General features: G+C 41.6%; 1 protein-coding gene across 3 annotated transcripts in view; it reads right to left on the bottom strand.

The window, feature by feature from the left end:
- Positions 1-22,903, bottom strand: part of MOB2 (MOB kinase activator 2) — a 109,169-nt gene that overhangs the window by 4,903 nt on the left and 81,363 nt on the right. For all 3 annotated transcript variants that reach the window (XM_014252098.2, XM_014252097.2, XM_005522354.3), the window contains exons 2-3: positions 5,167-5,327; positions 3,868-3,961 (exon numbers count right to left, since the gene is read on the bottom strand). In XM_014252098.2, coding sequence (XP_014107573.1) covers positions 3,868-3,961; positions 5,167-5,327 — 255 coding nt within the window. The remainder of the gene's footprint in view (positions 1-3,867; positions 3,962-5,166; positions 5,328-22,903) is intronic.

Here is a 22,903-nt window from a genome sequence, read left to right as displayed (position 1 = left end):
TAATATATGTATGTACTTTATTCCTTTTCCTCTAAAACATTCTGGTGTTGATAACACAGAAGCCAAGGCAGAAGTTACACCAATATACGGAAGAAAAGCTTCTGGAAGGAGGGAAAAGCATATACTGTGGAAATTATTTTGCCTGGAAAGGAAGGAGAGACAGTCACACTCCTGGTAAAAATATATATAAAAAAAGACAACATGAAGAAAGCAGGATAGAAAACCAGAAGCAGGAATACAGTGCTTATGAGCAGCTGGAACAGCTTTGATGGTTTCACAGGGGCTAAGCAATGTTTGGATGGCAGAGAAGAGAAAGGAGGCATCACGTAAAATCATATAGCGGGGGGAACTTAAATGTAAGAAAATGTGAAACTTACAATTTTGAATTAAGCACTCTAGGAGGAAATTCCCTCCCTATGCAGAGACACTAAGGGCAAGGTAAACAAGAAAGGAGATGAAGATTAGAAAAAAATGAGTGATAAGCGTTATCAAGGAAGGGATTCCACCGGACCAAAACATTTTGAAAGGTGGGCTTCCTAAAAGTTTGCATCCATCCTTTATTTCCACCTCTGCAGTTTTGTAGACTCATCCTTTTATGTACAGCACTTACACAGGCTCTTATTTAATACATTCACTGAAGCACTTTGAAGAGTTTCACCCAAATGTTAGCTAGAAAACCAGTTTATAGCTCAAGGTGCTTTAAAGCTGGTTTGTATAATAGTAAGTTATAAAGCATACTAAATTTTAATAGCAAATATTGTGTTGAAATATAGTACCTGCTTTACAACAAGTGATAAACATATTAATGAGCAAAATTAAGTAATTCCCGAAGTTATATTCATTCACCCTTGTTAAAGTTTGAGGATAACTGGCCATTATGGTATTTCTCTTGGCATTATCCCACCTTGCCAGCAAATGCTTCCATCTGTTCTACACTGGGACTAAGTTTTGGTCAGATGTCTCCTAGTGACCGTAAGCAGAAATTCTCCTTGCTCTGTGCAGATGGCTGTGCTATCTCACGGATCTGACAGAGGGCTGAAAGCTGCATCTGTCTGCAGTTTGTCAGTTGGCTGCAGCTTCTCTCAGATGTTAAAACCTTACCTCAAATATTTAACTGCAACCAGTGCTTATTGTGCCAGCAAATACTTTACATTTAGGACTGGGTACTTGCAATGCAATTTGAATGTCAAGTAACTTTGACAAGCAACCAGTTCTCGATAGTTACTTCAACATCTCAACCATAAATAAAAAAAGCCTTTCTTAGGCATTACCAGAATGATGTGATCGAAAATATATCATAGAGATCTCAGCAGGGAAAATACAAAAGTGGAACAGAATGCAGACTTTCATATGCAACTACCCAAGAAATCAACATGGGGAAAAATGGCAAACTGCACCTTAATTCCAAGGTACTGTAATTCTATGACAATCTTATGTAGCTAGATGCTATTTTATTCCAAAGGACAGCAACAAACAGATCATGGCCACAGAAGGCTAAGCCTGGAGTGTCCATCAGGTTAATCAGCAACTGACACCAGTGTTTAGGCGTCTCTCTTTATACACTGGAGACAGGTCCAAGGCACAATGAGCCACAGCAGCTGGTTGGCTCTCCAACACAAGCACATCTTTAGCTTACCAGAGCTAGGAAGGGCAGAACAAAAAGATCAGGATTTGGAGAATACAATTATGAAGGGAGCCTACATAGCTGAACTATGCTGAGGTGTGTAGGCAGCTGATCTCACCTTGGTGGCTTTTTCACCAAGAAGCAAGCAGCCTCCAGCTTGCAAACATGAATCAGGCACCTTCCCCCAAGTACAGGAAGGTTGTTATTGAGGTTGTTATGATTTAGCTATGCACAAACTGTTTCAAGTGCTTCACCCAAGTGTAGACATGCTTCCTGTTATTCCCAAACAGCACAATTTTTCAGTTTTCCAAAACAAAGGATAGGAACATTCTGCTATCAGACCCTACCACTTAAAAATACAGGCTACAGCTGCAGTTGCCTACAGGAACTTCCTCTCTTTATTCTGCAGCACAAGGTGCTTACAGAGAGCTCTTGTTTAAGGATCACTAGAGCAGAATGGAGCAAAACTAATGCAGGTTTCCCATTAACACCTCCTTTCAGCCACTATTTCCCACCAGCCAAGTGGATAAACAGTTAAACTCAGTGCTTGGGACAGCCAGTGCTGCATCAGGAATTTAAACATGAGTAAGCCTGGGAATGAGAATCAACAAAATACTCATCTTACTGCTCACCATTTCTTATTTAGAGACATGCTGTCTCCTTTTGATAAAATCTGGGTCCAGCAGAGATTTATTACTTTTCTCTTCCAGCTTGGTTTCAAAGTCTCTAGCACAGTCTTTAACTGATAGTTAAAGTTATTCCAACTTTTACATGCAAAAATACCCTCCATACACTTTGCATGCTTCTGAGTGCTCTCAAAGAAAGCCCCTGATATTAATTTCAAGTGTACAAGATAGCCCAGTGCATTAAGCAAGGCTTTCCTTCTAAGAATTATGTAATGACTGTCAGAGATACAACATAGAGCTATGGTTCTGTTGCATATTCCCTGGGATGTTGTTTGATGTACTGACATTAACTGCCCAGTTGTCTCTTTTAAAATCCATCTCAAGTAAATTAATCCCAGGAAGAGGAGGAAGAAAAGGACTATCAACACATGTTGGAGGGAAAAAGCCCCTAAACATAACATACTTACGTGAGTAAGTCTTGATTGGATCTCATATTCCATCACGTTGGACTGTGCTCATCAGCAGCAGAAGTTTATCGTAACTTTTTCTTATATTCACACTGTACAGTAACACTACAAAACTTTCTTTCAGAACTGACTGCTAGTCAATGTTAAAGTCTACTAAGTTCTAGAGGTGAAGAAACACCAAACCAGAAAGCTTTCCTTACTCTCGCAAAGCTGCCACTTATGTCCTCTGTGCCCAGGGGCTCAGGCAGAGAGGCTGTGGCTCACATCAGGCTGGAGGTTATCCACCAGCAGCCTGGAGCTGTGTCAGCATTCTGGCTCTCAGAAGCACCCTCTGAGGTTTTCACAACTCACTACTCCTGCCCTGCCTTCTCTGGAACCCTAGCACTGCAACCAGTATGGACAGTCCTGCCCTGCCCTAGCTGAAGAGCACATTCCCTGCAGGTACTTCCATGAGCAGCACTGCAGGCTCAGGGCTCAGTTCTTCGTGGCAGGGGCACAACAAAGGACATGGGGACCTGTGGCCCAGCCAGGGGACACTCAGAGACATAGCAAGACCTGACAACCCCAAGACTCAGGCTTTTTCAACTGTGAGAGTATAAAAGCCCAGGTTTCCTTTGTTTGGAGCCCCTCCTTGGAGGCACCACATTGGGCTGTTACGAGGTTATTTAGTTACTGTACCAAGTTTAAGGATCTGGATATCCGAGACTCTGCTATGGAAAATGTGGGTCGAGCCAGTAAGAAAAGTTGGTCTGAGTGAGCTGGGATGTGTAGCTGTGAAGGGGCCTTGGTCCCACAGCTCACAACTGACTGCCAGAGTGGCTCCTGGATGGTCAGACAGGGAAGTCTCCGTAACACCCTCCTCTCCCTCTCCCCCAAGCACACACATGGTTCCTTTGCCTCTCTGATCTGACCTTACAAAACCAGCTCAGAGCACTCAGAGCTTCTCATCCTTCTAGTCCTCCACAAAAACAGATGTCCACCACACCACTTTGCTGAAGGGAGAGAAGAGGATGCACAGCTGACACATTCTCAACAAGTACAGACCCGCTGTAAAACACTTGCCCGATGCCATCCAACAACAATATCCTCCCCCAGGCAACTCTGAAGACATGAAACCTTGCACATGTAATAAATGAAACTACTGACTTACGTATTGCACACTGCCATGGTCTGACATGACTCTCCTGTACAGAATTCTGAGATTGTACTATATTGTAAGTTGATGTGATGAAAGAAAGTTGTTGCTGAAAAATAAACAAAGGAAAGAAATTCAGAAGTAAAATACTTTCAAACACTGGTTATCCTCCAGACAATTATTTAAATACAGCAAGTGAAGCGACCTCAGTCTTGAGCTTGCATACAAATTTAAACATGATTTAGCTAAATGAGCCTAATGATGAACTGCAAAATGAAGAGGTACACAGAATGAAAGCTCTTGTTTTGATTTAAGATGAAAGCACCATGATGCATTAGCTCTTATTACTCACAAAGCAGCAAGACTGGAAAGTGTCTCCATCATCCGCCTCACCTTTACAGTAGAATACTCTATAAGCTGAAGGCAAACAATTTGCTATGTTCTTTTGAAGTCAGACTTAAAATCTACAGTGGCTAGAAAACAGCACTAGTAGTTTACACAACACATCTCCTTGTAAAAACAACCAGCATGAAACCTGGTACACTTCTACTTTTTAAAAATCTCCTGAGATAATTTAACTTCTTAATACTTCTCATGGGGCACCTCACTTTTTCTTAATGAGTCTCTATAAACTTTCTTAGTATGTGGTTTAAAGTAGTTTCTTGCTACTACCACACACTGTTGAAAACATAAACAAAGCTAGGCCATAGCTGCAGGTGAAGACTGGCAAAAGTAGCCCAGGAAAGTACAGCAAATCAGGGCTGAAGTGCACAGGTACAACATTCAGTCACAGTAGCTGGTCAGATCTCTGAATTTCAGCCTGTCTACTGTTTAAATCCACAGTAATTCCACCAAAATTTGCAAGGATTGAGGAGGAAAAAATCTGACCAAAAGACTTCACAAATTCTGGCTTTAGGGTTAAGTTGATTTACATACAGTCTTTAGAAACTATATTTTTACAATGCTTCTGGAAGGTCAGCAGCTGGAGTCAGAAACATCCAGAACCAGCCAGTTTAGCAAGCAGTCAACAGGAATCTTGATGGTTCTCCAAAGAGCACCCAAAACTGCAGTGCCCTCAGTGTCACAGGGAGGGAGCTAGAAGGAGGAAATGCACCAAGGCTTTCATGCTGCTGAGCACAGCTGGGCTGTACGTGAGACAGTTTAATTACCACTCAAGGTATAATGACATGCATTACACAGTATGCATAAATAGTACTGAGTGTTTCTCTAAGCACTGAAAACAGCAAAAAGAATGAATGAATGGCCTCTTGAGGATGGACAGCAAGCTCAGAGCTGCATGAACACAATACTCACTGTTGCTGGCAAGCCACTCGTTGAGGTCTATTTCCCGTGGTAACATCACTAGTTCCTTGAATTCGAAGTCGGTAATTCTGGATTTTGTGTATTCTGGCTCTAGGTAAAGTTTCTTCTCTTCTGGTGCTGGCTTTTTACCATTTGGCTTTCCCTTGGACTTCCTGCAAAAGATTAAAAAAGAGAGAAGTCGGGTTAGCTCTACTGTTGAACAGCTACAGAAAACTGAAAGCAGCTGGTTCATCCAAATCCTTGTATTATTTGCCTTTACACTGGTCCTCCTGCATTCTCTTCCCCATAGCTTCATTTTGCTGTTCCATCTCCCCTGCCCTTTGGCCAGATGAGATTGCACACTCCTGGGAGAGCACTGGTCTCTCCTCAGGCCTGTGAAGAGTGGTGACAGCAGGATAGCTTTGTGCCTGAAGGAGACCCTGTGAGGACCAACAACCTGTTGTGTCACACAGTTCCTGGTCACCTGCAGAACAGGAGTCAGAGAAACAGAAAATCCGGCTGCTGCAAGAAGATAGCTGGAAAAGCTGGTGCTGCTCGTTCAAAGCCTACAGCATTCCTTGCTCTCCAAGCCCTATCAGAAGCCTTCTTGAGTGAACATATGTGACTCCAGCTAAAAGCAGTGTTAACCACAAAAAAACCTGTTTTTTCAATTCTAGGGATACCTGGGACAGAAAGATCTGAGTTCATGCTTTTCTGAAAACCCTTGGAAATGCAATGCATTATGAAATAATCTTCCATTTGGATTTATAAAAGCACAGAAACCACATTCTATAAATGACATTTATCTCCATGGCATATTGTGACTTTTCATCTCACATCTGTGAAGTGTTTGCTGTAATGACTAGAGTTTTCCTCTCACTTATTTTTAAATAGACTCCCAACCCAACTCTGGACCAGGGATTCAGTCGAACTTCAGAGGAAGGACAGTGGGTCAAGCACTTTGATCTTTTAGACTATGTGATCCAAACATCCATGTGTTCCTCCAGTTAAAAAATCCTCCTAAGCAGAGATAGAAGATGTACTTAATGGTGAGGCACAATCATAGGACAATACTTGCTGTCCATTATAGTGTAAAAGCAAGGAAGAAATGCAAGTTCTTTTTTAATGTCAGGCTGTCTTCATTAAAGTGATTTTTAAGGATCTGTAAAGCCAAGACAAGCCCACCTTTGCAGATGACTGCATTAAGTTTGATATCAAAACTCATTAAGATCTCATCCAAAGGAAACAGACCTCACATTTTGGCTCTTAACACACTTAAATAATCTTCCAACTGTGTTCCTGTCTGAGACACACACAGGCTTAATTTTTGCTGTGAGGATGTGATACAAATCTTTCCTGGAATAGGGTTTGAAGTCTCAGTGTTCTTCTTAAAGAAAATATGATCACTCAGTTTTCTCTCTTCATGGGATCTTTACTGATCTGTTTATTAAACCCATCTTCAGAAAGACTCATCATCCACATAATCCCTACCAGAGCAAGGAGACCTTAGGCAGGAAAGCAGCACTCAAACTTCTGCAGAAAGCACTGCAGGTGTCTGGCAGGGAAGAGATGGTCAGACCTTCTTTCCTATCTTAATGAGAAAGGTAGGCTTCATGGCTTAAAAGGGGATACCTCTGACATATTTTTAAATAACACAACACAGAACATCTCTCTAAAGAATACAAATACAGAATGAAAATAAACTAAAGGCAATATCTGTGAGGATGAATTCAGCACAAGAACTGTACTCATGCACATTTCCTGCCAAGTCTTTTTTCCACAGCAGTGCATTCCAATCCAAATGGAACCTGCAGGATTTGTCCCTTACGTTTATTTAATGAAGTGAACTGGACTAATTCTCATAGCTGCTCCACAAAGGGATGCTTTAGGACATGAGAATTCAGTTGTTCCTCAGTGCAAAGCTCTTAATAGAAAGGTTACTCTGTTAGATAACAGCTCCTGGTTGTCAGACTATTCCTGTCTTCAAACCCTTGCATTTGCCACATTTAGTGGTTTCTGGGTTTAGTTTGGCTGGTGGGAGGGGACCAGGATTCTGGCATTCAAGGATAAGTTGATTTTTTTAGGAAAATTATAGTTCTAGTAACAGTTATGTAGAAAATACCTTCAGATTCAGAGACTGGTTTGACAAACTGCATTAACCACACTTGATGAAAAAAAAGTTATCAGTGAGAAGTAGTTTGGATAGAGTTTCTGTCTTCGCTGTAGTTCAGCATAATTAAACCAAGGGCCCCAGGTTAGGGCTGTGCCACACCAGCTAAAAGCATTCTGTTAAGGAGGAGGAGGAGGAAAGAGAGACAAAGAGGTCAAAGACAGTCTGTCAGGCGGCTGTGGAGGAAAACCACAGGAGGAAGCAAGACACACTGGACTGAGGCAAGCCTTCCACCACATGGGAATGGGTGGAGTGTACCTCATTCTCACTTCAGCATCTCTTCCCCATTTCAAGAGAATAAACAAAAATTCACTACTAAATATACTTCACGAGTTTGCTACTGTAAACAACACTACATTGTCCTTTTGCAAAATCCAAAGCCTCTCATTTTCACACAAATGCCAATTCTCTGCTAGATCAGAACATGCAGCCACTTTGAGTCTTTTAAATAGATTTTGTAAGCCTTTCCACAACTGCCTTGTGCTGGAACTGGAGCACTTCAAACAAAAGCTTCCATGCTCAGCCCCTTTCCAAGGCTTTGGCTTGGTTTAAAAAGAACCTCTTGGGTATCATCGCAGAACTTGCAAAATGCCCAGAATCACTGCTATCAGAGGATTTATTCACACCACTGAAACCTGAATGTCAAATTGCCATGTGCAGCACAAACATCTTGTTAACCTTTTGCAGCTTCTGAGACTACAGCAAGATCACAGAAATTGTTTACACCAGCATTTCCATGACCTGCAGCTGGAACATTACATGGACCCAGTACTCTAAGTACAAACTCAAATAAAAAAAATAATGAAAAAAGAAAATAAAAAAAAGAAATCCCGCCTTAAAAAAAATGTCATTTTGAACTCAGCCATGTAACCCTCTCCAATTAGGCAGAACTTAGGTTCTATTACCTTACTCCAATTAACTGAGTCATGCTCAGTCTAGGCTGTACAACTGTGGCTTTAGTTTGGGAACTATCAATACCATAGTGTAAAGTATCTTCTTTTTAAACTTACAAAGCTGGAGCATACAGCAGTATGAAAAAAGCCCTGTTTTAGAAACACAATTACATACGATTAAGAATCAACCAAGAATACTTCCATATTCCAGATAAACCAAAGCTCATTCATTCACAATCACCAGGATTACTAAATATGTAAAGTTTAGGAATAAGCGTCCTTCCCTCTGCTCATCCCTACATCCAAGTTCAGAGCTGTTTCAAAAACCTGTTAAGAAAACACCAGCTGGACTCAACTCCAAAGGCACAAAGTGAAATCCATTACCTCCTTTTTGTGAGCTCTTCTCATTCAAGATGCCTTCCTTAATTTTTCATTTTATGTTTAAAGTACACAAATACAAAAAAAAGTCAAGAACAGTAGAGTTTTACTGTTCTATTCAGGAAACACCAAAATTCATCACCTGGATATGACTGTTTATTGGAAAACATAATTAACTGTCATCTAAGACCACAGAAAGAGCAGAATTTTCAAAACACAGCTATATAGGCACCTCACGTCCTGATTCAAGTTTACAAGAGTCTTTCTTCAAAAACTAGAGAATTCTGCTAAATTTGTCTTAACATGTCCATGCCACGCCAACTATCACCCGAGCAGCTGCAGAAATAGCTTTTATGTAGCGGTTTGGTGGTCTGTACACAGCTTAGACTACTCCTGTCTATTAGTACTTAAATGCTAATTAAGGAAAGAAACATCTTCAGGGAATTCAAGGAGACAGCACTCCATAGTTTTTATCAAGAGGCAAACTAGAGTACAAACTAACTCCTCAGACAATTCCCAGGCTAGGTCTGCCTCTGGTTTTTGGCACTCAGTTGAATGTGATGCCACAGGACAAGTCACACCGAAAAATAAATTTCAGAGAGGAAAAAGTGATGGGGAATGGCAGAAGAGGGATCACTTTCCTGAAGTCTTAGAAGAAGGTTCAGAAAATTGGTGCCGGGCAAAGACTGTACAACACTAATGTTTCTAGCAGGGCTGCCACACCCAGCCTTGTGTCCAGCTAGAAAACACATCAGCTGCAAGTTTGCATGGATTTCACAGGAGAAAGAGATGTTTAAGACACTCCACCAAGTGACAGCCCACTGATGATTTTTTTCCCCAGTCTAACTGCTTTGTTAAGATTGAATAAAATTGCCAGTTTCCAAACATGCTTTCTTATCCCATGTCAGTTAATAAGGCTCCTCCTCTAATCTTTCTCATTTAATTCTTGATCAGCTGCTCAGCAGTTTCATGGCTTAAAAAACCCTGTACTTCAAAGTATCTTCAACCCACCATCAAGGTTTAGTTTTTTCCATTTTGAGGAAGTGTTGTTCCCATTTCATTTACAGCAGAAACTGGCTGTAAAGTTCGAAGTTGATTCATGGTACAAATGCTGAAGATGTGCTTCAGTGTAAACCAACATGGCTTGTTTGAAAAGAAGCAAACATGAAGCAATCTGATTTAGCTGAAGAAGGACCAGAGACTCAAATGTCTCCACATCCCAACGTGGATGTGCTTCATAACCTGATGTAGTTCATTCACATCACTTCGGAATCGTACCAGGCATCTATGGCTCTGGTCATACACATTTTTTATTCCCAGGTTGATCACACAGAGGGAAGACTAATGATTTATTCAATGACAAACTTCCCTAAGCTGACCATGCTATTTTAGATGACTTCTACCAGTTCAGGATTCCTCTTTTCTTCAGAGGAAATCAGCACAGCTATAATAATTTATTGCTGTCTCCAGCAAGCTGTGTAGTAGTTTCTTACCTTGCATCTGAAACTGAAATCTCTTCAAGGACAACTGATGATACTTTGATCCCCCTCTCCCATCCTCCACACCAAACTAACTGTCCTTGGGATGAATGGCTGTTTACTTTTTCTTTTGGAAGTACATTATATCAGTGAGTTTTCTCATTTTAGTCTGGCATGTTAAAATGGAAATAAGAGAAACTTTAGAAAGTTAGTTATTTAAAAAGCCTATAGTGGTGATGACCAGAACTGCAGGAAAAACTCCCATCACTATGTACCCTCTGGATCATGCACTAGTTTCAGGTTCCAACAGAGTCTCAAACACCCCAATTTCCATCGGAATATTTACAGAACAGGTCTGACAGGCATGGCATGGTAAATCCACCTCTGTTTGCAAGCTTCAAAACTCACAAACCATCTCAAGTCTGTGAGGATGAAAATCGCCATGGACCACGAACCTTACAGGACAAAGACACATATTTTGTGATTAATGTGGTGGGGTTTTGTGGGCTTTTTTTAGCAACTGACCCTATTCCTTACATAAGGTGAACTGCTATAATCCTAGCAATCACCACAAATTCAGAAGAGAGCAAGTCTCAACTGTTGACAATCCAGCTGTGACATATTCCATTAGTGTTGGTGAGACTAGAATCCTGCAGTCCACAGCAATGCACGCAAAGAAATGACACAAAAAGAAAAAAATTGTTTTAAGGAACATCAAAACCAAAGATGCCCACAGAAATATAACCAAATTATATTAAAAACAACAATCAAGGATTTGGGGATTATTTTCAAGTAACCTGGCTTGCACTTTACAATTTGTACAGTTGACAATCTGGAGAAGTTTGGAGTTTAAATGGTGCACTCCCAACTAGAACTTTTTACAGAGATTACTGTCTGCAACAGCAACACCATATTCCAAGTACACCTCTACACATTGAACTAGCTGATATCTCAAACCATCTGGGCCTTCGATTTTTTATCCTGTATTTTTTTTCTTTTTGAAGTGCTGTGTTTTAAAACATACACGACTATATGAAGTGTTACAAAGTGAAGTACTCCTACCAAAACCTACTTTTTTGGCAGTCTAAGGACGGGGGTTTAGCTTCTTGAAAGACAAAATTAGAGATGCAGTTAGACAACACTGTAGCATTTGTCCTTCAGGCCAAACTTCATGAACACTATTTTTATTCTTCCAGTGAATAAGGGTTTAGAATTCAAAATTAAAGGTATACTGGATGTTTGCATTTTAGCTTCTCTCCCCTTTGTGAGCGGAACAGAAGAGGGAGTGAAACACATTAAGGCAAAAAAATTCCAATATTCAAGGTCTCTCCCTCTTATGTACTCCCTGTGCAGAAAGGAAAAACACTGATTTCAGCCATGCACAGAAGGCTACAGCTTTGTAAGGCAAACCAGGTCAGCTGCTCACAGACATACTTTTTACCTTGATAGGTTTTTTATGCGGCCCTTTACGGGAAAGAAATTATCAGTTAATTTCTGGTTACAAACATTCTGCGTAAGCATGGGAGTCCTGAACCCATTCATAGCAGGAAGGAAACAGTTTTATGAGCTAAAATTTATGAGTCCAAGTGACAAGAACAATGAAGAAGCAGGTTATGGCCAGTCCTTACAGGTCAGGAACAAACTCTTGAATGCTGTCCAGTTTCCTACCCAGCAGCCCACTGCCTTTTCTCCTCAGTTAAGAGCAAAACCTGGAAACTTAGAAGGGCTGTGGAGCTTAAATCTCTTTTTGGTAATTCAGTGTCTTTGTTTACTTGTAGAACATGCACAAAAAGGGGAATAACAGCTTCCTTCAAACATCAGTTGAGCTGCCCTTCCTTTGAGAACAACGTTAGAGATGATGTTTGTATTTCCCCTCTTTCTTTAAAACAGCACAAGATTAGCACCTCTTTTTCTGCAATCCCATATCCTGTTTTAACCCAGATCACCACTAAGTCTTCAGCTGGAAATGCCACATGACAGCACACCCAGACCACAAATCTTGGATGTACACATCCACGTTCAGGATTGGGGAAGAAAAGAACATCAGCATGGGAAAGGAAGCTGTGTAAGGTATTGGAAAGCAAGTCCAAATCCCAGGGCAGCATTCAGTACAATTGTTCACAGACTGCTGTGGACAGTGCTTTTCTCCAGGACTGTGGAAGGGAAGGAGACTAAGCTTTTTAAGGCAGTCTCCATTCCAATCTCCTCTTGCCACAGGTCTCTCACAGACCCCTCTGACCTCAGCTTCACTCTTCATTCTTCCTGGTTAGCTCCAGGGCTTGGTTGCTGTGCAGGTCTAAGGGGGCTGCGCAGCATAAAGCGTCTTTGGCAGCATTTCTAGCCCTGCTTCTTCATTTTTGTTCTGTTTTTAAAAGTTACTAATAGTTTATTTAAGAGGAGGAGGAAAGAAGAATGTACCCTACATGCCAGGGAAACTTTTTCTTCGGGATTCTCATAGTGACTCTTTGCCTTAAAAGGGAATCTTTGCTTGGCCTCCGGATGCTCTGCTGCAAACAGTCGGTGCCAAGGCATGGTAGGCATGTTAAGGATGACAAGTGCCGTAACATTATTTCATAATGCTGCTTCTCAACAGAAAGCACAAAACATTCTGTAGGGCCAGACTGAGCTCCAGCTGGTGCTGCTGGCAAAGCAAGAACATGGGGCACCTGCACCATGCCATGTCTGGTACATCAGGCCTTTCTGTGCCCTTCTGCAGGACTCCACACTCACCTAGTGGTGATGGGGCTGGAGCACAAGTCTTAAAGGGAACAGCTGACTGATCTAGGGTTGTGTAGCCAAGAGAAAAGGAGCCTCAGGCTACCTTAGCACTCTCTACAACTACTTGAAAAGTGGCTGCAGCAAGAAAAGGTCTCTTTTCCCAGGTAACAATGGATAGGACCAAAGGAAATGGCCTCAAGGTATAGACTGTGTATTGGGAAAAATTTCTGCACCAGAAGAGTTATCAGGCACTGGAGCCCATCCCTGGAAGTATTTATGATGTGTGGATATGGTTTAATGGCAGACTTAATGACCTCAAGGGTCTTTTCCAACCCAAACAGCTCTGATTCTTCTTGCCTCGAAGGTACTTCACCTCCCAGCACAAGCTGGGTGTTTGCCCACAGTGGTGCCAGAGGCACACAAACTCCCCTGTTTGATCCCAGGGGTTCCTTTGCTGGCGCCCAGGGTCCCCCACCTTGTCTCCAATGCGGTTCTTGGCTCTGGGAAGAAGGGCTGCAGAGGCAAGGCCAGGCATGCCACAGCTCAGCTAATGCTGCAAAAATGTGCAGAGTACATTCTTGTGGTAAAACATGCTGCACTGGAGTTCCCTTTCTTCCCTGGGCCTACCTGCCAGAACTCCTCCCCCAGACTGAACAGAGGTATCCAGCCTCCTGACCCAGGTTCCCCTCCAGATAACACAGCTGGGACATCAGGGAAGCCATGTCCAGTGGGAAACAAATTATCACTATTATTTCTAGGAGCCAGTGATGTGATTTAAAAGAAACAATTCACTAGAAGAAACAATTACCCAAGCAATATGTAGTTGTTCTTCATTTTGAAATGTTCTCTTTTACCTCGGTGGCAAAAAGCCCTCACATATCCCAATCTGGAGGTGCCAGCACGAAGGCTCTGGAAGATTGTTTTCTTAAGCAACTTACTACACTCTAGATTTATAGTAATTTGTGGAACAGGAAATAAAAAGGACTAATCTTTCCTATTTTCAACATCTCTATATGGAGCCAAATAAGGTCTGTGGTAACAGAGATTCAGTAGGTCATAGACTAAGTGTTGCAACAATTAATTTACTCAATGCCTAGAACAAACCACACGGCAGAGCACTGAGTCAGAGGTGCCCAAGTCCTGAGCCAGAGGTGCCCAAGTCCTGAGCCTGGGAATGACACGGAGTAGTGACTTTTGGTTGTTTTTGTTGTTTTTTTAAGTCTCCAGCTGGCAAACTGTTTGAAAGGAAGCCAAAACTGAGCAGAAAGAGGGAAAACCCCAAATCCCTGCTTGAGAAGGTGTCCCATAGTTTATTCTCCTGTGCTTGCAATTCCTCCTCCCCTGGAATGGCACTCAGAGCAGACCCTGGGGTGGGGACAGGAGAGGCCACCCCATGCCGACTCCTTAGGACAGCTCTGCCCATCGATCAGTTGAAAATGCAGGCTGGAGGAGCTCTGATCTGGGCTTTGTCTTGTTAACACACAGTTCCTTTCAGACCCCAGGGAAACACTCCGCACCCATCAGGCCCATACAAAACACCAAGATAAGGATGCTCCCGTATCCTTGCCTCCCTTAGAGGAAAAATGCCATTAGTCCTCAAGCAACACAAATGCTTCCTCATCATCCTCCACTGCTAAACATAATCCCATACTGCAGCTACACAGTAGGGCCAGGATTCATTTCACCACAGATATCTGCACATGTAAATGTTTACATCTCAGCTAGTTCTCCAACGACCTTTGGAAACCAGCAGAGATAAATAGTTCTTTCTGTAAAACAAAAAACATTGCAGTCCAAGGCAGAGATCTACAGCATACCTTACGTTTCTCAAATTAAAACACACTAAGGAGAAAATGTGCTCTCAGCTGAGAGCAGACAATGGCAGAGCCATGGAGCCTGGTTGTTACATGTGCTGCAGTGGAAAGGTCGAACACAGCACCTTGAGAACAAGTGATCTGCACCAAGATTTGAAAGCAAGTTTTGGAGTGGCTTTTAACACCTTTTGCACTCTGGGGAAGACAAACACAGATCTCTCAGGTATTTTATTATATTCAGAGCAGTATTTTCTCAGCAGACAATTTGAAACTCTAAAGGCCATAAATGCTGCCTGCAGAGAACAAGGAAAAACAATGTAATTGAGGGGGGAAAAAAACTTTTACCTCTCTTTTAAGGTTTTTAAACTCTGAAAATTGAAAGAAAAATTTAATGTACTGCAGTAAAACCACAAACAATTTTCAATTAACAAATATATTTCCTGTGTCTTTTCTGACATGTCTATTAATTTAATCAGTGATTTATTATCCTCTAATCTCCTATTGGAACACGGAGTTATTTTGACTTTTACGTCATTATTAAATTCAGATTTTGGCAGCAACTGCTCCTCCTGGCTACTCTGATTATAACTCCCTGTTATCTCTGGATGAGCACATCCAGTACCCTCTGGTGCACCTTTGCAGGGAGGGAGTTCACCAGCAGAGCACATAAATCACTGAAGGCACTGCTATGTCCCAACCCTGATGAAGTTTGTAGAGCTGGAAGACTGCAAAGCTACCTTTTTATTTCTAAACCAAGCAAATTTGATTTGGAAACCTCATGGCCTCGTAAATGCAGGATTTCACAACATAGCTTGCACAGAGTTGCTTTTCAGGATGGAACTGTGCTTTAATTGCTGGGAATTATTTCACCATGGCAACCTGGCTTCAGCAATCAGACTTCTTGCTATATAGCCCAAGATATACAAATGCAGACAGCTCGTTCTGTTCATAGAGTACCAGGGTGCAGACAAGTTTGCCTTTGTAAAAAATGGTTTAGTTTCCTCACTGCCTTCTTGTCTTGCAAACTCTCTTTGTACAACAACAGCCAAAAATTATCTGACTATACAGACTGGTTTTATGCACCACTGAAGCCTAAAGAAAACCTGCAACAACAAAGCCACGTTAGATATGCAGGTCAAGCTTACCCACATACAACGTTTTGGAAGATAGGTGCATATAGTGTTTCATGTACTTGCAATGTGAAATCACAACTATTTAGGCAAAAAAAAAGTGTCTTGCATCAGAAGGACAAGTTAGTTATTTCTGTTGGGAAGAGACTCAATAAGTTCAGCACCTGCCTTCCTGCTACAGTTCTGCCTTGGAAAACGACACCTATACCACACAGTAGGCAGGACTTCAACAGCTGATACCTTCACACAGACTTTGTCAACTTTCCATCTAAAAAAACGTGGTTTAATGAGATAAATGTGCTAGGGCACACTACAACTTAGAGTGCACATGGAAACACAGGTAACAACACAGCTACTTCAGACATCTCAGCTTTCTTTGCAGGAGCTTCAGTACACAGTATAAACTCAGCATGGGGGGAAAAAAAAATCTAACTTGTTTTCACTATTCATAAGCAATTTTGCATGCCTGCACCTGTCACCTCACTTTTAAAGCATGTGTACTAGCACACACATGTGCACCTTGCTGCACTGAGACTCACAGCTGGGGGGAGTTCAATCATCTACCAGTCATTAGTTATTGAGCAAGTTCAGCAAAGAAATACCAATGTGCGGAAGCAGCCCCACCTAAAATTTTCATCGTCTGTATCAAACTTGACAAACTCATCTCTTACACTTTAAATTAAGCACAGCAGTGTAATTAGGAAGGATATTTATTCACTAGAAAATATTATGAGTCAAGGTCACCTCTCAATGGCAGAGAACAAAAATTGGTTTTTACCCCAACTTTTGTTAATATTTTGGCTTTAATTTAAACCAAAGTCATCTCTCCTGGCATGCCTTAGACCAGATCCTGTGAGGAGAAGCAGGGCCTTTCAGTTTTAGTGTGAACTATCTTGTTAAACTTAAAAATTGAAGTCCATATAAGGCGTAAATTGTGTGTCTCCTCAAAGGGTCAGGAAGCCAGTGGGAAAAAGAATCAAAGCATTATCTTAACTAGGTAACTTTCATTAACAAATAATACGTACAAACTTTCACTACTGTAACCGTGCAGTTAATTTTTAAAGATTTTTGACAGAATGATGCAATGCTCTGTTCAGTTTTGTCAACAACAGCACACAGCTGCTTCAGAATTTCTTAGAAAACAGCACATTGAAGCTTTTCTGTACAGCAGAGGAAGAAAAAAATCTATTTAAAATACAAACTATGGATTCATAGGCCAAAGTAAAGAACATCTGAATGACTGGTTGAAAAAAATAGTAGGGTGGGTAATAGTTTAATTACTGGTACAGTTAGATCACTGTTAATTAGCCAGTGAGACAGCAGCGATTCCTAACCCTAATTTATTACTTTTCCAAATATACCACAGGAGACTGAAAAGCAAGTAGAAATACCTTTATAGCTCTACTGATCCACTAGCAACCTGGAAAAAACTCACTGATCTACCCAAACTTGTAGTGTTACCTCCAAGAGCCTGCTAAAATACAAATTCAGTCTTTTAATTAAATGCTGAAAGCACAACCAAGAAATTGGTTAAGGAAAACTAGTAATTTTCAAAAACAAATACTAAAATTAGATGCACAGTTTTGTACTGAAGTGGTTTTGTTCCCTTGGCTGCACGTGCAAATGAAAAGAAAGATCTTTAACTCTTCAAGTGGGATTTGCAACTGATGGGTTCATAGAAGCTGAGACAAACACCTGAGACATTGCTCAAACAGCAGTGTGAAGCCACACTTCTGCCCCACCTTTTGCAACCCAGCATCAGCCCTCAAAGGGATGGTTATGTATGGATTTAAAAATGTACTGATTTGAATGATATACCTAGACATGAAAAAACCTTTCTATCTTGCAAAGCAATAGAAAAATAACTATTTCTGTTGAGAGAGAATACAGCTTCCCCTCTGTCCCACACAGAATGTGGTCTCAAGACCTAAGCTTTATCTTTTCCCTGCATAGTTCTAAAGAAATGTATTAGTCACATCAAAACTAGGGGCTCTATAAAAGAAGGAATCAGCAAAGCCTCTCAATCAGAATTTTCCTCTTCCCTGTTGTGCTAAATGCATCCTGCTGACAGTCAGCACCTTCCCTGTAAGACCTTGGTGTTCTGAGCCTGAGATGTGTGGACACATTGGACTGAAGAGCAAATCTGGGTGTGAGTGGAGCCACCAAGGTACACATCATGTCATCCCACCTCTGTGTGAAGCTATATAAACCACCAATGAAGAGACCCAAGCTTTCTTTCTTCAGTAACTCCATGTACTTTGGATGGTGTGCCAGGACTACTTTTTCCAGATAGTATGCTAAGAATTTTAATATTTTGCCACTACCTGCCCTTCTGAGGACAGCTGCACTCACTGCTGATTTTCCCTTTTTTAAAAATAAAAGGAATCACACAGACATCCACAATATTCCTTTCACCTGGGGAGCATCTGCTACCATGCATTCCTGCTGTCTGAGCAAAAGCACTTTTAAGCTTGCTTCCATACCAGACAAAAAAGAACTTGAAAAATTAACACAGCAGAATTTTCTGACAAGCTCAAGCAACCTGGCTTCAGTGCTAATGGGCTCCATTCATGCAAAGAAGCAGGTTTTTTCTTCAGAAAGCTGTAAGAAAGGGTTAATCCATACATCCCATACATCCAATCTCCTTCCCTTTCCAGAGACTAGGTGCTGGTAGCTCTCAAAAGAAATGCAACATCTCTTCTGTGACAGCAATCTGCTGACGTTTTAGTTAAGATTCTGTTGAACCTCTCAGCACCAAAGATTAAGAAAAGAATTTTAAAATTCCCCACAACAAAATAACACCCTAACAAACTCAATTTTGGTAGTCACAGAGAGATGTATGATGGAACAGACAGATTCTCAGCCATCTTAGAGACAGGATTTATTCAGGAGATCACATTCCTAACACCATATCTCTTAAAAAACTCATAAAAAACAAGAATGGCAAGAGAAAGCTCTTCTACAGAGGACTTTTTTTTTCTCATAAAAACCTACCTGGTGAAAGTCTTGGAGTGCACAGATGTTCGAGATCCCAGAAAACAGCAGACACAAATTGTGTGAAATGGATAACTTTCCCATAAAGAGCAGCACCAGAAACATGGGCTATTGCAACATAGGAAACAAAGAGACAAACCAGGAACTGTAGTCAACTCCCAGAAGGATTAATATTGCACACTCATATTTTGTTCAGATGTAAATGAAATAATATTCCAGACAGCAAGAAGCACCTAAAATCTGGAACAAATCCTATATGCATACCAAGAAAACAAGATAAAAGAAGGGTGAATAATTTCACAAGTCTGAGGATACAGTCAAATAGATTCTTTGTAAAGTGTCCAGGAGGCACCTTCAGTAAAAAAAGCACACTTTTGCATCTAAACAAGAGGAAAATGCTATTAAACCCTGGCCAGGAGCCCTTTCTGTACGAGCTCTGGAGACACCTTAGAGGGTTGTTTCAGCACCGAGAATTCTAGCAGTCCTCTGCCTCTGGCTATCGCTTCACAGGATGTGGAACACATAACCAAAACACAACTCTATGCTCTGAAGACGCCAAGTTCTTCATTAAGTTAATACACTGTGCACGGTTGACCGATGTTCACAAATGCCCCAGGGTTGTGATACTCCTGCAGCGAACACAAATGAGCAGAGTACTATCCCAAAGAAACAGAGGAGTGCTGGCTGGACCTGCCTGTGAGACAGCATCTTCCCAGAGCACAGCTCCAAGTCCTGAGCTCCAGCAAGAGCCCCAGTCACGACATGGCTTTGCCAGAGGTATTGGACAGCTCGCCGTGCGGCTGAGCGTCAAGCAGAGCACTACAAGTTTTGTGTCTACAGCCAGAAGAGACTTTGCTGCCTGTGTGCGCTGAGAACACCCAGCACATGCATGGAGAGCTGCCTCTCCAGCAGGCACATCCTAGCCAGGTAAGTCCATTAGGCTGGAAACGCCACCCAGGCCTGCCTCCTGTCACCAGCTCTGTCCCAAGGACAGGACACTCGTGTGAAAGAGCAATCTCCACAGGCACATCCATGCTCCCATTCCCACAGAAGAGCCACCAGAGTCCCTCCTGCCTGGTCACCCCTTGCCAAAGCACAAGATGTTACTGTCCCATAGTGTCACCAGTCCTTTGTAAGCAGCTGAGAGTCCCAAAAGGCCATCACTGAATGAGGAATCAGCTCCTGTTACAGAAATATTCAGCAGGACACAGCATGACAACTAGCGATGTCAGTTGCCCTGAACCATAAACATTTTGAACTATTTCAGTACAATGGAAAGTTGTGGGAGGGAGAAAGAAAAAGAACAGGATAAAAATAGCCAATGTGGCTCTGAAGAGCATTTTGCCTACAAGTCCCTTTCCCTTCATACTGCCCTCCCTTCCTTCTCTCTTCTGCCTGTCCCAGGCTTTTGCATTAATCAGAACAAGGCTCTTCTAATTACTTTCTAATACTGTGAATCGGACTAAATTGCTGAAAAATGTTTCTGTCAAAATTGGAATAAAACAGGATTAATTTTTTAAATATTTGCTTTAGTCCTGCTGACACGTACAAGCATCACAGACAACAGCTGTCTTCAGCCATGGGAGTCCAGGCAGCAGAGAAGCTCCTCTGCTTCTACCCATCTATGTTCCGGCTCCTGAACACAACAAGACAACCTTGCATGATCACTTAAAAACCAGAATACAATGTCAAAATCAATCTGGTTTCTTCCTCATCTTTGTATGAATTGAGAAATAGTGATGGAATTTAATTCTTCAAAAACTTTCAAGTTCTGGCTATAAAAATACATAGCAGCATTCAGAATGCCAACTCAAACATGCTAATTTATCCAAATGAAAAATCATTATCACCCTATCACTGAAGACAAATAACTACACTCTTGAAAAGCACTTACCCAAAAAAGAGAGGGGTTGGTTGTTTTGTTTTTAGTTGGTATCCAAATCAACGCCTGTACAATGCTTCAAAAAGGGAGGCTCTCATGAGAAAGGGAAGGTTTAACTTACCTATTTCCACACTCACCCAGGACAGTGTGTACATATAAACCATACTGGAATTTATCAAAAGACATTACACAGTGACATCTGTGTAGACTGCATCATTCCTCTTCCCTACCACCATATCCCTGATTAATAGTCAACTATCCCAGAGGGATTCAGTTTCACTGGAGACTTAGAAGGAAACACATAGAACTAGGAAGCTGTACAGGGAACAGCCTCTGAAAATTGCCAGCAAAGGACCCAAAGTGTCACAGCACTGCAAACACACTCGAGCATCTGCATCAGGACTCAGGCACTGGCACAGAGAGTGAACATTTTGTCCTGAAATTAGCAGCGTGTGGCTCCAAAAAACACTTATGGCTGGCTCTGTTATCTGCTGGGACCAATAAAGGGAGAGATCCCAGGAACCTCAGTCTTCCTTCCACTTTGTGCTGCTTGAGGGCAGTAAAATGCAGACCTCTACAAGGAAGCTGACAGGAATCCACGGCCTCACAAGAAACTCAGACAATTAATGAAATAATGCTTAAAAATAGAATAGTATTCCAAGTTTTGACATGATACTCTTTGCCCTTTTCCCTTCCATCTCTCTCAAGAACCACCAACTCACAGAAATCAAAGTAACAAAAACCAGAAAAACTGCATCCATTTTAGGTTTTTCTTGCTCTCCAATTGTGGGTTAATTAATAGCACCATTCTGTACAGAAAAGGGAAAAAAAATTACATTAACATATTTCAAAAACATATGAAGTGAAATGAAATTAAACAGCCTTAATTAAACACCATGTTAAGGAACCTCTCAGCTATGCTGTGACTAATTTAAAGGGGAGATGACACTTTTCTACTGGTGTCTCAATTTTTTTTAATCATTACAAGTGCATAGCCTTGCTCCCATCCCTGAAGTGTTAAACACAGTTTACTAACCAATATGATGAAAGATACAAGCATCTCCAGAGTTCTTCACAGCTGAATCACTAATAATTTAAAAGAGCAATAAACCTAACCATGGTTTTCATAAAACATTAATTAGAAAGACTGAGAACACATCTGTTGCTTTTGTTACATTCTTCCCCCCTTTATGGTTCAGCTGTCTTTCCCCCATGCTCTTCTAAACTTTTCTCAGGTTCTCAGGACTGCTCTTCTCATGAAATCTTTCTGCTTCCTCACACCTCCCTCCTCGTTTCCTGCGTGTATTGATTCCTCCTCTGCCAGCTGTTACTAACGTGTGACACACACAGTACCCAGTACCCAGCACTCAGCAGGCAGGAGGAGCTGGACCTACACGTTAAAAGCATCGAGTGTGTTAGTTGTAACTACTCACTCAGCGTAAATAACACAACAAATCTGCTATGCAGGAAATCAAACTGATTAAGTGTTGTACAAGAACAACTGAGCTTTATAATTCACAAGCAGGAGAGAGACGGGAGTGGAGGTAGTTTAGAGTGAACACAAGCATTCTATCCCTTGTCCATTGTGAATTTCTGCAATTCCTTGGCAGGCTGGGAGGAAACTGTGATTGTGACAGTTCCCAGTTAGGCCTGAGAAAAGGGCCTAAAATGCAGTGGGAACTGCTCATAACACTAGGCTGTGCACAAGCAAGATATCCTTTGATCTCATCACCAAGCCACTGGTGATGGCTTGATCAATAGAAGAAAAATTACTCCATACAGAGTTTAGCATAGTGTAGAGTGCAGAAAACTCAATCAGCAGTTTCAGGTGCCCAAGCTTAGAAGCGGTATTTGATACCGCTTTGATTCTGAAAGTGATGACAAGATACTACAGTAATTTGGGATATATCTAATTTAACTTCTTATGACTACAATGTATGTATTACCACGTGAGATGGTCACTTTATTGGCGTGGCATTGCACTTCCAGGACATTTAGGGTCCCTGTTCTTGTCTACTAACAATAAGGTAGACGAAGCTCAGCTGTGGGTGCCTCTGTTCAGAGAAATCCCATCCCAGCCGTCACCAACAAGCCACCATTTTTGGCCTAAATGAGGTCCCATGAGGTTCCTTCTTCCTGCCATCGCTAACTGGGGCTTACACTTTCTGAAGCACTAATATCCCATTTCTGCAATAAGGAAATTTGATTGGATGCAGCATCTACCTGGCTCCTCATCAGTGCCTGTGCTTTTACACTGCCTGAGCTCTTTACAGAATAGGATGAGTTTATGCT

Source organism: Pseudopodoces humilis, chromosome 7 (assembly GCF_049639895.1).
Source record: "Pseudopodoces humilis isolate 2021_Gansu_Grassland_sample_001 chromosome 7, ASM4963989v1, whole genome shotgun sequence".
NCBI classification, from domain to species: Eukaryota; Metazoa; Chordata; class Aves; order Passeriformes; family Paridae; genus Pseudopodoces; species Pseudopodoces humilis.
This window is presented reverse-complemented; position numbering and strand designations above follow the sequence as displayed.